This window comes from Bombus terrestris, chromosome 14 (genome assembly GCF_910591885.1).
Source record: "Bombus terrestris chromosome 14, iyBomTerr1.2, whole genome shotgun sequence".
Lineage (NCBI taxonomy): Eukaryota > Metazoa > Arthropoda > Insecta > Hymenoptera > Apidae > Bombus > Bombus terrestris.
In genome coordinates, this window is record NC_063282.1 from 6,744,572 (window position 1) to 6,761,557 (window position 16,986).

The window sequence follows — 16,986 nt, forward strand, 5'->3', positions numbered from 1 at the left end:
TTTACCTATTGCAACACAAAGCAAAGTTGTAAAAACTTTGTCGCACCACCGTATGTATACAATCCTCTTTAAACTTTCCCAATTTTTTTTTTTTTTTTTTTTTCATAATAAAAACATTTTATTTGCTGCGTAGCAAAAAAAACAAAGAGGTCCATTTGTATATGACGGATCGCGGTGATGAAACTTACAAAAATTCCTTTTGTACCACTCTTATTAATTATCTAATTAAAATCGATGCTATCGACAAGTGGAAGATGCTCGAATGACTCGGATGATTTGAAAACTTGGAAAGCGTGAATACAGAGCGACGATCGGCAATTAACACGACGCCGCTTTCACGAGGAATCTTTTAAATGAAAAAATTGAAGTGAATGATTCTAGGGAAGCGAAGGACGAGGGGAAAAACGTTCGCGTGATGGATGGAGTGACAATGGCGTTCTAGTATAGTTGATTTGCGGTCGAGAGATCACACGGAAGCGGTAGGAATTCACTTGGATATTCCACGGGAGCCTGTGAGAACGCGGACGGCGTTCCTCCATGAATTTATTAGATTGAGACGATCTCACGCAAGTATCCCGGCGCTTTACAAGCCACGGAACCAATTTCTACCTGGCCAATCGGAGACGCTTTCACGGTTCTATCCTGCTCGGTGAAATTCAGACGATACTATTCGCATATAAACTCATTACGTTCCATTCTATTTTTGTACGAATCTCCGATTAAATACGTACAATGATTAACTGCGGAAAAATACAATAGGCGTTGTAAATATTCTTCTGAGCCCGACTTCCACTTTATTTTCTTTCTTTCATTTACTCATTTCGAATTGGATTTATCTGCGGGCTATTTACGACACGCTACAGTTGCACGCAACTGAACAGCTACTTGTAATAAGCTCGTACCTTTTACGAAAATTCTATGAACTCAGTGACAGGTAAGCTTCATTTCTAATATGGAATAGAATAACACTGTAAAAGGTGAATTGTTTACTTGCAGTAAAATACAGCGTAAGATTGAAAGAATTGAAGAATTCTGATTGAAGATTGATTCTGAATGAAAATTGTGAGATTGGACGATCTTCGCTACGTTGGAAGTAGTTACAAGTATGTGTAAAGTAATGAAGAGAGATGTAAGAGGTCAAATATTTAGCCACGATTAATTGCTTTGCGATAGATCAGACAGGAAATATCCGCAACAATTCTACATTTCACTATGTTAAGTATCATACACATTATTTTTTGTATCGTTGTTATCGTTGTGTTAATACGGATGGCGGAAGTTCATCGACTGTCGAAGAAATTGGAAAAAATTGAAGTTTCAAAGGAAGAAGGGTATTCAAACCGAGAAATTGGAAAAAGAATGAATAGAAGCGCCAAGGTAATTAATAATTTCCGTAATGACTCTGAGAATTATGGACAAAATTATAAAGGGAGAACGAAACGAATTTGGATTATTCAAGGCTATTCAAGCGAACAGCACTGTACGTACAAGCTTTTCATTGTATCAGTGAACATATTTATCTATTCATAACACGTGTCAGTTGTTGCGAATGCCGTTACTTCTCTGCGACTACATTACTTGGAAAAGATTTCTGTCTTTCAGAAACTGTAAGACACGTTTTATTCATTCGTTTTTACTTAGTACCGTTTTGAGGTTGTTTTCGAATATTACGTTCTTGCTTTTCCTTTTGAAATGTTGGTCACTCAATTACTAAGCCTTTGACTCTGAACTTACTCAATCGAAACACCTTCTTCGATCTCCGTTTTTCATTGACCAGTTAGCGACCTCTTCGAAAAGTGTGTAGCAAAAACGTGTCGCAAAAAGTAAGCGATGACGAGTATACTCGTCAAACGCAGAGTGACTGTTATAACATAGAATTAAGTTGCAACGAAATAACGGTTCTATTTTTTACTTTTATTACTGACAGAACTCGTCATAGCACAAAATATCGCCATTCCCTCGTGATAATTTGTACATTATACTTGTCACAAAGCATACTCGATAAGCTCAATAGCACAGATAGCATGTAGGATCTTGGTATACAAGCTTTTCTTGTTAAGTGAAACACTGTCGCGCAACCGTTGTCCAAAGTCAAGTTCTTACTTTTTCATCCCCGTCTCTTCCACATTCCGGAAGAGCACGTAGTTCAGCAGGACTGCAGCTCGAAAGCATGAATGAAATCGCGCGTGCCGCTTCCACGGGTTGCGTGACGCCGGTGGCCGTGTGGTGGGAGTAAAGCGGAACGTGTGGATGCGGCCTAAGTGTGGGTGGTTTGCCAGGCAGCGATCCGACGCGATTCACCTCCGGGGCGGACGGAAGCATCGCGTGCGCGTGTGAACCAGCCAAAAGGGGAAACGCGTGCATCGCTGGTCCAGCGTAGGCGGAGTCGATCCAAACGAAAACGTTGAAACCCGCACATGCGCCTTATTAAGGAGCCACCCACAACGTGCGTTCACGACGAGATCCTGTCACGTTGCCAATCCTAAAAGATTTTCGTTCGTTTGTGCTTTATATTTTCCCCTCCATATTTTTTTCTTTTTTTTTTTTTATCTTATTTGCGTTTAAAGATGTGTTGATTTTGAGATTTGTAGGAAATTTTCCCAAGACGATCCCTCGGATGATCAACAATAACGTCGGTATTTGAAGACTCTCAACGTATAATGTTGCGATTTGTCGACAAATATTGACAATATATACATTGCATTTGATGTTCATTGACATTACAGTCAGCTTGTAAAGTTAAAGAAGAAAGCTCGTGTAGACATCGTTATAGCGGTATGAAGTGAAGATAATAAGGAAAGGAAAGGGTTAGGCAGTAACTTTCAATCAGTCAGCTGTTTTTGACGAATATACTCGTCATGAAGGAATTGCAATATATTGTGTTATGACGAGTATACTCGTCATCGTTTACTTTTTGCGGCGCGCTTTTCAAAGAGGTCGCAGCGACTAACTGGTTAAGAAGAGATATATCTTCGCATATAAATTCCTTCAATTAGATTCGAGTATTTAGTATTGCGAAAGATTGGCAAGATTCTTTTCGTACGAGTAGCACGTGTTTCGAAGAACACTTGGGTTATCGTCAATATTATATATTGGCAATATGTATCTTTTTAAGGAAATATAATTTTTATGTAATTTTTGATACAAATTGCTTAAAATTACTGATCGAAAAGTCGAGGTTTAATTGCAGATACGAAACTTTTGGATCGTGTACATTTTAAAATTTAATTGATACAATATTTCCTGTTATGTTGTTTTGATGTTTCCGGATGTTTTAGAGTACTCTAATCATATTATCTACCTGAGTTTTGGATTATATAGATAATTGTGTTTGTCGAACCACTTCGATCGTCATAGTCACAGGTCCGCAGACTATGGAAATCCCGTGGATTATTCGGCAGGCAGTTTCACATAGTTTCAGCGAAGTTGCGCAATGTAGCTGGATCTAGTAGCGTGACTTTAAGCTACTTGTTCACCATCAAAGTTTCGAAACTTTTGACATCAGAATAGACTGCAACCTTGCGTTAGTCTTTGTGTCACGTGTTTAACATACGCGTAACGCGCGTGTTACAGCCTTTGTGTCACACGTGTAACAGTTAACTGCTACACCTTCAAGTCACTTGTTGCTTCGAATCCTCCTTCGAAAATAGCGTAATGTAAGTAAATACTCACGAAAGTTAAATAAGTTTCCTTTGATTAAGTATTGAAATATTTTTGTTTAAGTTTAAAACAGTAGCATTCTTCTTTCGATGTAAACGATTTATCATTTTATCGTTGTATCGATCTCCAAGATTTAATACACAACAATTAGAAAATTCCGATGAAAAGCTATGTAATCAATTAGAATTTCTTTTCTCATAATTAAACAATATTCTAGTTACAACACGGTCCAGATAGATTCGTTCCGAACATGAAAGCAAATACTAAACTATAATTCGTTTCGTCCCTGATATACAAATTAATATTTCATTGCTCAGCTACGATGTTTCAAATTTGTCTAACAAAGAGGTTCAACCATTCCGTGTACCAGGTGGCATTAAAAAAGTATACCCGTTCAGGCCAATAAGTTTTTCCAGAGACGAATGCATACTTCAATTTACTTTCGTTTCAGAGTAAAGAAACGCTTCGATAATAACAGAAAACGTGGAAACTTTTCTTACACTCCGCAACCGTGATATTCCAAATTTTCCCATCGAAATATTCTATTGTATAATAATAATTGCAACTCTAAATGAACATCAAATAATAATGAAAAATATCCACTTCCAAGTATCGGAAAATACGTAAAACTATCAGTTGTCCAAAGGGAACATCAAATAATAATGAAAAATATCCACTTCCAAGTATCGGGAAATACTTAAAACTATCAATTGTCCAGAGGGAACTTAAATTTATCATAAAGTAGCGAAGTCAGTGGCGCTTGGAGTTGCAATGATTTCACGATAGTATTACTATATATTACAGCGTCGAAAGGATCCAGGAACGATCGGACGTGCGTGCCTAAGGCGATCTTTAATGGCAGAACATCTTTTTGCCCAAACTGTTTCGCATCGCTGCCAGTCGTACTGTTTCCGTTTCGATGTCGAATAGAGTAGCCGCCTGCACGATTCGGTCCAGTTGCGCGATCGATAAAAGCATCCGGCAAAAACTCTGCACAATGAAAACTTGATAGCTCGTGGAAACATTCGAGGCAATTAGAACCTGCATTGCTTCGAAAAATCATCGCCATTCTTTATTTAGTACGAGATTTCTCAAGTCAAGAGGAAGAAATCGCAATTTCTTCGTTTTTCTTCAAGTTGTCTTGAATCGCTTCTTTCGAGCAGATATAATTTTATGATCGCTCTTAATTATCTGGATTTATCGCAACCGTGTTTACCGCAAATTAAACGGGTTAATAGAAATAACGTATTCATTGTTAGCTGTTAAAATTCATTTATTATGTTGAACTAATTTATTATGAATTATTAAAATTCGTTATAAATACGTTGTTTCTGTTAATTAGTTCTTTTCAGTAGATACATATACTATAGCGATTCTTGACCAGTTAGTTGTTGCGACCTCTTTGAAAAGTGTGCACCTAAAACGTGCCGCGAAAAGTAAGCGACGACGAGTATACTCGTCGAACACAGCCTACACGTGGCTGTTACAATATAGAATGAAGTTGTAATGAAATGACTGTTTTATTCTTTGATTTTATTACTACAATCCATTGCTATTGCTAAACTTTACGTTTCAGTAAAATGTTTCAAAAGGGACAAGAACCAAGTATTTTTCTATGTGTATTCCGTTTCTCTCCGCACACTTTTGCCACCATATTAGCAATTTTCTCGTTACACTTTCGACGAAACTAGAGGGCTGCTTCGCAAGCCAATTGCACGCCAAGTGCTCTTCTTCGTTGCTGTTTGCAACGAACGTTGTCCTCCTTACGCCTTTTCAGGCAGTCGTGATTTTTCACGACTTCAACTCCTTCCGAATGATAGAAACCACGCTTCCATCACTGATATTAACTTTCCAGCAGATTTCTCCGATCGTTACGCGTCCACCATGCTCCATCAGTTCCCGAACAGCTTTGATGTTTGCTGGTGTTACGCTTGTCTCGAACGTATCAGCATGCAGCTAGAAAACGGTTCGTGCCACGCAAACGCTTGGCCTCTCGATAATGTTTCATCCCCAAACTATAGTCGCAATTCACGCAAAATTTCAAAGACTTTTGTGCTGCCCAAACTTAGAGCAAAGATTAGAACATAAGCTTAGAAACTTAATATAATTACGCGTTATGCAACTGATTACGATACTGCTTTCTGCCTCATTGTGTTAGCTACCGAAGAAACGGTAAATAGAGTCCACGTGGAGTGGAAGATCTTCAAGACACGCCTACCTGAACTCCCACGCAGTCACATCTGGATAAGTGACACTGTGCAGAGGCAATGTACCACACGCGATCCGGCTAATATTTGATCGAATTTCCTACTAAATATTTGAAAAAAAAAAAAGAAGAAAAGAAAGGAAACTGTTCACATTGAACAAAACTGCCCCGATTTACACGAGCCAACCGAATGTTAGTAGTTGGTCAATTATCACGCAAGAGAACTGTAGTGCAGATTGAAAGAAGTCGATATAAACGACAAAATTGAGAGGTAACCAGTCTCACGAGGGAGCATTGACAGCAACATACATGCATTTACGTGCGAATGACGTCGTTGGAAACGAAGACCACCTAATGTCACGATCGCAACGAGATAAATAATCGCGATGGGTGGGCGCCTCGCGCCTTTCCGTGCACGGGCTACGGGTTACAAGCACACCTTATGGGTCCCCGTAGGGAGTCGATCTCCTCTGTTGCTCCCATAAGGTGGTACAGAGCTCCAGCCGTGTGTGAGAATCCATTCCAGTCGATTTCACAGGGGTTGTAGGGGGCCTCTTCTCTCTCCACTTCGAATTTCGCTTTCTTTTCTTCGCCCTCTTTTTCCCCGGTGGGCTCTTCTACTTCTTTCTCTCTCTTCTTCTTCTTCTTCTTTTTCTTTCTTTCTTTCTTTTTTTCCTCTTGTGTTTCCAATACCAACGCGTTTTTAAAAGTCTCCATGCGCATACAGGATGTTTCTGAATTTATATACTGAAGTATAATAATAAGAAGAGTGACGAATTTACATGGAAAGAATACAGTAGACAATTATAAACTGAAAGCTATTTGTAGATTTTTCGTAGTATCAAAATGAAGATCGACAAAATCGTTCGTATGATTTCCTCTTACAATATGGAGCAAAACCGGGGACGAACAAAAATTCTCTTCTTTCAACGTCTGCTTATTGTGTTGATGTTTCCATCCAGTGCTCGATGGATTTTCCTTTCTTTTTCATTGCTTCTGTTAATCTGTTAGGCACACTACCCATTAACTTATTTAGAGCTTCGTTTCTAGTATCTGCCCACGCTAATTTTATTCTTTTCCTAAGTCCACAAATATTTTGTATATGTAACTTCTCCTGATCGTGAACTTTTCTTGCTAGAATTTCTCTCTGGTTCTCGGATCCAGATGGATCAGGCTCGGATCAGGACTCGATGCTAATAATAATTCTATTCCGAAATCTTGAAACCACTTTTTCGTAGTGGCGGCTCTACGAATAGGAGCGTCGTCTTGTCGAGAAATTCTGTTCTCGTCTTCCATTTCAGTCATGAAAAGCAATAATTCGCTACGCAATATCCGCTGATATTTTGTAGCGTTCAATTTACCTTTTACAAAAACAATCTCGCTTAACATATCCAGGCATGATCAGCGATTTCTTGGAAATATCGAACGCATAATACAGAAAATGTGCTTGCGTCTATAATAATTCACAACACTGCGAGTACTAGGCACGTTATAGTAACATACAGAGAATAAAATAAAAGTATCTCTTGCTCGAGATTTGTGTTTACCGATGTAGAAATAATCTTGTTGTGAATATCTCCTGTCTCTTCTCCTCAAATACAAGATACAAATCCACGTTCAAATATAGAAAGGATTTTACGTTGATTTATTGTGTGTAATTGTGCCACCCTGTGTATAGTTAAACACGAATCGGTTGGAAAGGTCCGATCAGCATTCCCGATAGGGAGCCCCATTGGTCAACCTTGAAAATAGATTTCACAAGAATTATTCGTCGTGCTGCTTGTTCAATTAGACAACGGAGTTATCAGCTCGTTAAGTATCGCTGGATATCGCTTCGAGGAAGTAAAATATGTTTACTTTGGTTAAATATTCGGTTAATTTTGAATGAATTGGAATGTACAAGATGTTTCGTAACGCACTAAAACGTTTTTCATAACGCGAAGAAATTTCCCTAAAATTTATAGATACGAGATATTTTCTAATTTGCTTTGGCGCTTTCAGATCGGACTCTATCTTTCATTACTGCGAAATCGTATTACGATTGCCAATTTTCAGAACTTTAAACTAAGTACAACGTTCTTCTTAAATCTCTTGGAAATATTTCTCGAAAGCAATATCGTATTTTTAAATCTCAATCTCCTGTGTTAAGATGATATTTTATTCTCTATCTTGCCGTATTCGTTACTGCAAAATATAATTTACAATTTCGAGTTAGAATTACTTAAATCTACGGTAGAACCTCGATTATCGGAGATAACGTGAGTCGGATCTACCTCGGATAATACGGAAACTAATAGGTAAACTTTACTAGCGTTCATAAATCGTATAACGAAATCATAGAAAACATTTTGATAATTTGTAATTTTCTACGTGTATTTATTTAATCGATGAAAAGTTTGATTAACTGCTTTCACAATACCCGATCATTTACGCTTTCGTGCTGTCCGTGTTCAAATTTCGAACAGAGCGAAATTATGCTAAAGTTCAAAGTACGGATAAATCAACGGAGAAATCACTTTGACAGTAAAATTATGCAAAAATATGTGTAGATGCATAGCAGGAACTTAACGCTAGATCTGGCAAACAACACAGTCGTCCTCTCTAAGTGGACACAAAGAAATTACTGTCAATTATATAGCACGAAATTACGCTAGCTCCGAATTTTTTAAAAATATAAGTTCCCTTGAAATTTCGCCTTCCCACTGTACGAGAAGAAACAAACAAGAGAATGGAAAATATGCCGCAAAGTGCGAAGGGTTAATTAGCATACGAAAAAATACAAAAGGATACAAGAAAATAAAAGAAATACAGCAAAAAATGGAAAAGAGCAAGTATAACTGTGGAAATTTCAAATCTTACGAATTGCACAAACTATACATAGTTACGATGATTAGTCAGTGCTCTACCGAAACTGAGGTCGAGGGTCTTTGATGATCGAGCTTTGATGATCTGATAGAAAGCTGTGAAACATAGAAGTTAAAGAAAGTTAAGTGAGGAACTCGATGCAGTTAATGCGACCACCTCCTAGAGATCTTCTGTTAGCGGATGATCGAAAATTAAATTTAATCTTAATTGGTTTATAGCGATAATCTTTTATACTTAATGGTTGCCCAGTTTTGTAAGATAGGTAGCATAAAAATAGACGTTAGATTCCTTCAAGTAGGCTACTATGTTTGACTAATTGAAAGGACCAGATTACCGAAGCATATTCCATATGAAAGTACACCATGTAATACGTCTAAATTCCTAGTAAATCTTCAACAAATTTTATATCCTCAAATCTCCTCTCCACTATTATCGCTCTAAGCTTCTGCCATTTCAAAATCCTCTCAATTAGAATTTCAAACATATACGCCCAAGGCTCCCGAACAACCAATGACTCTTCTATCGCCGAAGCCATTAACACACGCTACACTTCCATTACGAATCTGCTTATTAAAAACCGGGACTTCTCAGGCAAATCGCCAGTTCGTCCGTAAAAGACAAGTGAAAGAAACTTGCAACTCGTGCTACTTACCGCGTGATGGATAGAACGGATGAGACAGGAGTTTGGGAGTATGGAATATCGAAGAATAGAAGTTAGAAGCGTAAAAGTATGAATGATGTAACAGAATGTCGACATTCGCAATATAGATACGAACCAGGATATAAATAAGGATGCAGATATACGTATTACGACTAGGTTCGATTGGCTCATCAAACAATCTGCAAACCTACAAATAAAAATTCGATCCTCGGAAGCCAACCACCCCATCGACAAACCCATCAACAACCCCTCCACCGACTCAAACAGGAAATTCCTAATAATAAAGTCACGAAACTGCCTCGTAAGATCACTGATAAATGTATTAATCAACGTAAAAGGTAGATAAAAGGTTGAATATGAAACCCAGAAGTTTGCCGTATGCTTGGAAATGATGGATCCTGACAGCATAAAAATTGCAAAGTATCAATGATGTAATAGAGAGTATCGATATTGGCAGCATATATACGGACCAGGATATAAATAAGGGTGCAGATATACGTATTATGACTGGCTTCGATTGGTTCATCAAAGAATCTGCAAACCTACGAATAAAAATTCGATTCTCGGAAACGAACCACCCCATCGGCAAATCTATCAACGACCCCTCCACTGACTCGAGCTGCAAATACTTAATGACCAAGTTACCGATTGTCCTCGCAAGAGGTCTCAGGTATATTAGCCTGTGCAGAAAATGAATGAAAGGTTAAATAGGTGCGATAGATAGCCGGAAGGTGGGTGTACTCGTTAGTGTGCGATCCCGCCTACCGTCCAATGCGGTGGCTGGTTTCCCTGGGGACTCCCTAGCCTCTCACAGCCGGCTTTTGTCGTCGTCGTTGTCCCTTCTCTCCTTCCACGTACAGCCAGCACTCTTTCGCCTTCAGGAGGAGGACGTTGGTGCGTCGCTTTTGCATCGTGCGCGATAATAGTCACCACCGTGGGTTCACCGGTTAGTACGCGTTTATACACTCAACCGTGTTCCTCGAGCGGCCGGTCGTGCGAGACCAAGAGCCGATAGTCAGTCAGTCTTTCCGATCGAACAGTCGTGATCGGATCGATTCCTTGCTTTCAGTCAAGGATCGTCTTTCGCGTTCCGACCGATACTTCACGCCTGACAGCTTATTCGCTAGCGTGGCCCGTTCTGCTGCCGTGGATTTTCCACTTACGTTCGTGTTTGCAGGATTTTCCGCAATTTACCAACGACGTTGGAAAATTTCTGAAAGTAAGCTAACGATCCATCGATATTTTTAGCATTGACTTTCGCGGGGATCGTCGTCGACTTTGATTCGTTCATAGATTATAATTAGTAATGGTAATTTGATATTGAAAAGTCAGAGATGGAGGACAACTAGAGAATTGGCTGGAAGCGTGTTTGAATAACGTTGACAGAGTGAAGGAGAGTTGGTGGACTTGCACGGACCGAAGAACCGATCAATGTTGTTAATATCGACCGTCCCCTTCATTGCTATTTGGCTTTGCTTTGGTTTTATATTGCTGTCAGACTGAACAGACCACAATGAGGGAAAATCGTGGAAGCTGTTGAAAATCCTTGATCGCCTCTGGAACAGTTGAGAAGAGAAGCGCAAGAGGAAGTGTAGTGAAAATTTAGTGCGACTGAAGACTTAATCAATGTTTTTAAATCTTCGGAAGTTTCCTATTGACTCGTACATTGGTTATAATCAATTCTCATTGATTTATTAACCAGTTATCGAGAGAACTTAAAAGAAGAGCACGATTGATTATTTTTGGAGCATTGGTAATAGAGATAAAGAAGTGTGATAAAGAGTAAGCTAATAGGAATTGAGAAAATGGATTGACAAATTGGTCAAGGATGCTAAGATGATGGCGAATGAACTCGAGTACACGAGGGATGACTGAACAGGAAGGACACCAGGATGTTGTTTAAGGGAAACAGTTCGAGATTAGAGCTATTGATAGGAAAAATTCAGGCCCACAAGGAACCTTCTCGAGATGAACAAGCCAAATCGAAAGGTAGGACTCTTGGCGTTATATTTTATTAAATTATGGCGTGAAAGTTTCATATCGTTTTTCAAATAAAGATAAAAATATGAAACAATGGCGTTCGTTGACAAGCAGTTTCGAGTCAATTTAACAAAAATCTAAATATTAAAAATAAACGAGAAATATTCTTTACGAGCCACTTTTTCTGCGTTTCGTACAAGCGCGCTTCAATCAGTTCCCCTTCGTTTCACGCGTCTTCTCAATTTCAATCTGATCCGGTAATTGATCGTTAACTTCTACGTTATTAAGAGCATCTCACGATGACAACGCATCATCGACTGCCTGATAGAATTTTCTGAAAGCCTCGCTGTTGGAGCAGGCATACGTAATATCAATTTGACGCTGTTCAATTTAGATCTTAGAGAATGGGCATCATAGATCACAATTAGGAAAGTTGACATTTGCCATTATATATTAGTTGCCACATGTCACTCTTGTAATAAATCTCTAGATTACACCAAGATTTAGTATCGAAATTACAATAACTCTTCTTCCATGGATTTTCTTATTTGCATTGAATTTTAGGCAACTAGTTACTTTTATTGCACTGTACAATTTTTAATATATAATAAGAGGGTAGTTTATTTAGAGAATTTTCGCAATTTTGGGGGCAAATTGTTGTAATTAGAGTAATTAGATTATCAGAATTCTAAGCTTTTAGGCTAATCAAATACCATAATCGGATACATTAAACTTTCAATTAGGGGCTGAAATAATAGATTATCAAACTCTCAAGTTTTAGAAGAGTTCGGTAGTGTGAGGTATAAATATCTTAACGTTCTAGCAGGATCTAAATAAATCATAGTAATTTATTTAACGAGTTTTTACTTAATGATAGAATCAATGAATTGTAAATATCTCGATATTCTAAAATCATTCATGAACAATAATCGATCTTCAAATTTTTAATCAGTATTGCATACTACGTATCGGCAAAATTCCATTACTCCTGAATTTTGAAAAGTGCCAATATTCAGACGCAATAATTGATCATCAAATTTCTAATTGAACTCTGAACAATCGGCTGTCAAAGTCCAAATATTCTGTAGCAGCCAGTTGCAGTAAACGATTATCGAATTTCTAATTAAGTACGTGTATGTATTTCCAATCAATGAACTATTGAAATCTCAATATATTGAAAGGATTCAATGTTTCGACACTATCATTTGTAAGAAGGATGAGAATATAATATTCGAAAGAACCATAATTGGAACAATCGATCAGTAAACTAGTTTCTAACTAGGTGTTGAATTAATTTACTACTAAAATCGAAATTAATAAATCGATACCGAGATTTTGAAACTCAAATAATCCATCGCTGAAATTTCTCCATTAGAAATCAAATTAATCTCCACCAATGATATTGAAGCACCCTAGAAAATTTTCAATTATCAATCACCCTAATAAAATACTCGACCCCCGAATCGGCGACTTCTCACTAACATCAATTCGTAAATAACCCAATCTCCACAATAACGAATCATCAAAATTTCATGTCAAATAATAGATTCAAATTACCAAACTCTTAATGAACCAGTTATTCGAATCTATCTATGATCGACGATCAAACGTACAACGAACGTCAATGAAAAAATCCGCGCAAACCACTGGCACTGGTCTGACGAGAGGAGGACTGTCAGAGGTTCGCGTGCTAACATAAGTCACAATTAACAAAGGCGTTAAGTCGGCCCCCTATTAATAAGCGTGGTCGAAGCATCCTATAAATAGCGACGGGCACGAGGTGACAACATTATACGCGGCCACATGCGACCACAAGGGAGGCTGTATGGGCTCGCACTAACACTTGGACAAGATAAAAACACAATGCAATACGGCTGGCATCGGCAGGTCGCAGAAAAGAGCTGCCAGTGTTAAGTGCGACTATTTTCGCGTCGATGACACATCGCCGCTGATTGGACGGAATCGAGATTCTAAATAAAACCCCCTTCGAATCCTCCAACAAGCCTTCGCGTCCTTGCTTCTGCTCGTTTTCACGTTATCGTCCCCCATTTTCCACCGGAATTCGTAAACTCTCACATCTTCTTCTCGATCACTCATCGATCCGCGATCTTTTTTAGAACGTTCATCGCGAGCTTTGAGAAACGCTGTTTCCGCATCTTTTCAACATTACCCTTTCAATTGAATTCGAACGTGTATTTGTTCAATTTCGTCGCCAGTTTCATCGGAATTTAAACTTAGGGAGAAAAGTTACTTCAAAGAATCGGAGCTTTAATTTATCGTTCAGACAAGTGACTTTTGTTCTAATTTTGTATCCGAATGGATTCCTCATTTAATCGGAGGCAAAGAAAGATTCGAAGATATAAGGTATAATTTCAACCCTTCAGCTTGAAAAATGTTTTCAACCCTTCAGTGCGAGCTCGTGGATGAAAGAGCATACGGTAGAACCGACTGGGGGAGAAACAGTTCATATAATGGTTATCCTTGTTATGTAGGTCAGTTTTCGTTCATGATAGAAGTTCTCGTTTAAACGAGTAAATTTAGACGACAAGAATTCCATTGGTCGGATACTTTCTAAGATTTCATTGCAATAAATACAGTTCTAATCTCTAATACTGCAATCTTTGTGTTAAATACATTTCCGAGATGTATGTCCTATACGAAGGTTAGACCCTTCTCTAGAGGATAACGATGTCCAAAGTAAATTTGGAATTTTCATTCTTTTTAGATCAACGTTACCTGTATTCTTTTCGTAGAAATCAGAAAATCTACTGCTATGAAATGTAATTTTTGCTTTATAACCCCCGACTTCGTTTCGCGCTCTTTTAGAAATTAGGGATGTTCAAGAGAAAGCAATGTTCTTCGAATATTTTCCAAGTTTCTCGATTTGAAAGAAAGACTCGCCTCGTCTTTTAAATATGATTCTGTATGAATTTTAAAATTTTTGTAGTGAATTTTGAACTATTGATTAATGAATTATTTTAATAGTAGACGTTAGTAGGATTTTCAACTTAATAAAAATATAATTTTCAGAATGTATAAAATACGTAAAACGCACAAACTGCAACAAGGGTAAAAATCGTGAACGTTTCTTTGCAAAATAACCTGCATCTGTAACAACATTTAGAGACGTTGAAAAGGTAATACACATTAGAATTCACCCTTTTGAAAGATAGGTCTTTGAAAAATTTCGAAGAACGATCGGAGCTTTCCATGAATGGGCTGACGAAAAGCTTGATCCTGATTTGTTGGCAATCGAAGCCAAATTGTTGACGACGACGGGGTCAGCTGGGTGCTTTTGTACGCTCGATCGGCAGCTCGGTTTATATTTATTGCGTGCTCACCCGATCTGCCGCGTCTCTTTTTCTGCAAGAAGAGGCGCGCGTGAGTCATGCTGGATGCCGCCAATTGGGCGAGTGCCTCGATCCCATACCCACGTTGCACAATTGCAGGGACACCTGATTTTTCACGAGATCCATGATTGCAATCGACCGGTCTTACTGAGAAATCATCGACATTACTGTGAAACTCCAAAGAAAAACCCTACTGCATTAAGTATTTACATTGTGAATTATCACGAATAGGCTGACTAGAGTGGAATAATTCTAGCAGAAATATTTGGAAAATTATGAATATAGCAGAGTAACAAAGATTAAATTTAAACAATTAAGCGTAGATTAAATAGAGTATAATTAAGAGTATGTTTAAATATATATGTAATAATCTAGTATATATTAAGGTCAAATGAGAATGTAAATGAGAAATCTATGTACATCAATCTCATTTTGTAACCGCAAAGCAAAAATTAATAATACGTACATATATAGTAGAGTAACATAAAAATTTGTAGATACAAAAATCAGGAGACATAGATAATTGGTAAAAATGCGGAATGTCAAGAATAAAAAAAGATTTGGTAATATCAACATTTCATTCAGAAATTTCGCAAAACACAAAGTGAGGGCTTAAAAATAGTCAACAACTACACAATCCACCAAATCTGCGATTCAACAATCAAAAACACGAACTTCAATCACTACAACCGCCCCTTCTCCTTATCAGCCTAACTTTCAAATCCCTCAACGCCCTTTGCGCTTCCTTCTAATTCTTCCAAGAATCTTCTAGACTCTAGATCATCCATGTAAAAATCTTCCTGATCATCGTTTAAGCAATCATCCAACATCGCGTAAGTTTCTACGCGATCGCAGAAGGCTAGAAAGGGGGAAAAACGTGAAGGCCGCGTGGGTAGAGGATGCGACCCATTTAAACGAATCCACGTCCGTGATCCGATCTCGTTGGGTGTCTCTCCTCGCGTTCGTGTTTTAAAGCGAGCAAGAGACGGCGGGATTCCGCAAAATCTCTTAAATCCAGTGGTGGGTGTCGGATCCAGCGTGTGGACTGGGCAAATGAGGAAACGGCCAACTAGCCGAGTCATTTCCACCGTTTACCAGGGCCACTTTGCTCTATCCGACCCGGTGGGAGTCTTCTTCATTCCTGGCAATTATTAATTATTCGATTCGCCTCGTCCGGATGTCTCCTTTGTCACCGGTTTTCTCCTTCTACGACGCATTTCTTTCTTTTTACTTCTTTACACTCTATTTTATCGAGAATTCTTCCGTTGAAAATGATTATTCCATGATCTGAAGGCGCGTAATACGAGCTATCAACATTTATCGACAATATTTCGAAGTTCCGAAACGTTCTCGATGATATTAACAATGTGTGATTTAATGATAACAATGTGTTGACGATTATATATCTTTTTTTTACGTTAGTTTACGTAGTTTTTACGTATGTTGAGAAATATTGACGATAAATATTGAACAGCCTGAACCCACCTTTAGAGTCTAATTTTGCCAATGATAATTGGAAACAAGATGTATGGGTAACCAAACATTAATTAATTACATTATTTAAAGCTACGAATTTGTTATATGCATCCAAATATACAATGGTGTCACATCTATGCCGTTCTTAATTACTTTCTTAATCGTCATGATACAAAAGAATTGTTTCAGACGAAAGTTGTATGGTGTCGAGGGATATATATATATATATATAGGTTAGAAGCGCTATATATATAATTTCCCAATATCCATATTATATAAATTTCTATAATTTAGAATTCCTTGGAATTTTCACCTATTCGAGATTAATCAAACTATACTAATTACGATAATTATACAAATTATATCAATTAAATTATCTCTTGCCTTCTTTTATTTATAATTTATATTCTCGAAATATTTTTCGAAAGAATCGAATAGATAAGGGTCTGAAATAAAGCCAAATACATAGGTACCGACAAATTGTCTCAAGAAAACGATCTCTATCCTCGCGAAGCAAGTTAAACAAGCGTGTACCTGCATGAGCAATACGAACATTGGATAATAGGGTGATACAGGGATAAAGAAGAGAGGAGGCAAAGCCCGAGTAGAGAATTCCTGCAAGGAATGTGCTTTTCTTCTATCAAAAGGACAAGAGGACCAGTCTTCTCGCGGAGGATGAACGACGAAGCTTCTTGACGACGTTCACGGGTTAATGGTACCAGTTTCACCGCATACTCGTTACGAAAACGATATAAAGAGACACGTAACGGGCGAGCTAAGGTCAGCCA

General features: G+C 38.1%; 1 protein-coding gene across 2 annotated transcripts in view; it reads left to right on the top strand.

The window, feature by feature from the left end:
• LOC100646561 (zinc finger protein 423 homolog) overlaps window positions 1-16,986 on the top strand; it is a 133,272-nt gene that overhangs the window by 99,937 nt on the left and 16,349 nt on the right. The window contains exon 1 of one of the 2 annotated variants that reach the window (XM_048412013.1): window positions 10,305-11,381. The exons of the other annotated variant lie outside the window; for it this stretch is intronic. Within the exon in view, the coding sequence (XP_048267970.1) occupies window positions 11,285-11,381 (97 nt within the window). The 5' untranslated portion in view covers window positions 10,305-11,284. Of the gene's footprint in view, window positions 1-10,304; window positions 11,382-16,986 lie in introns of those variants that run through there. 2 annotated transcript variants of the gene reach the window in all.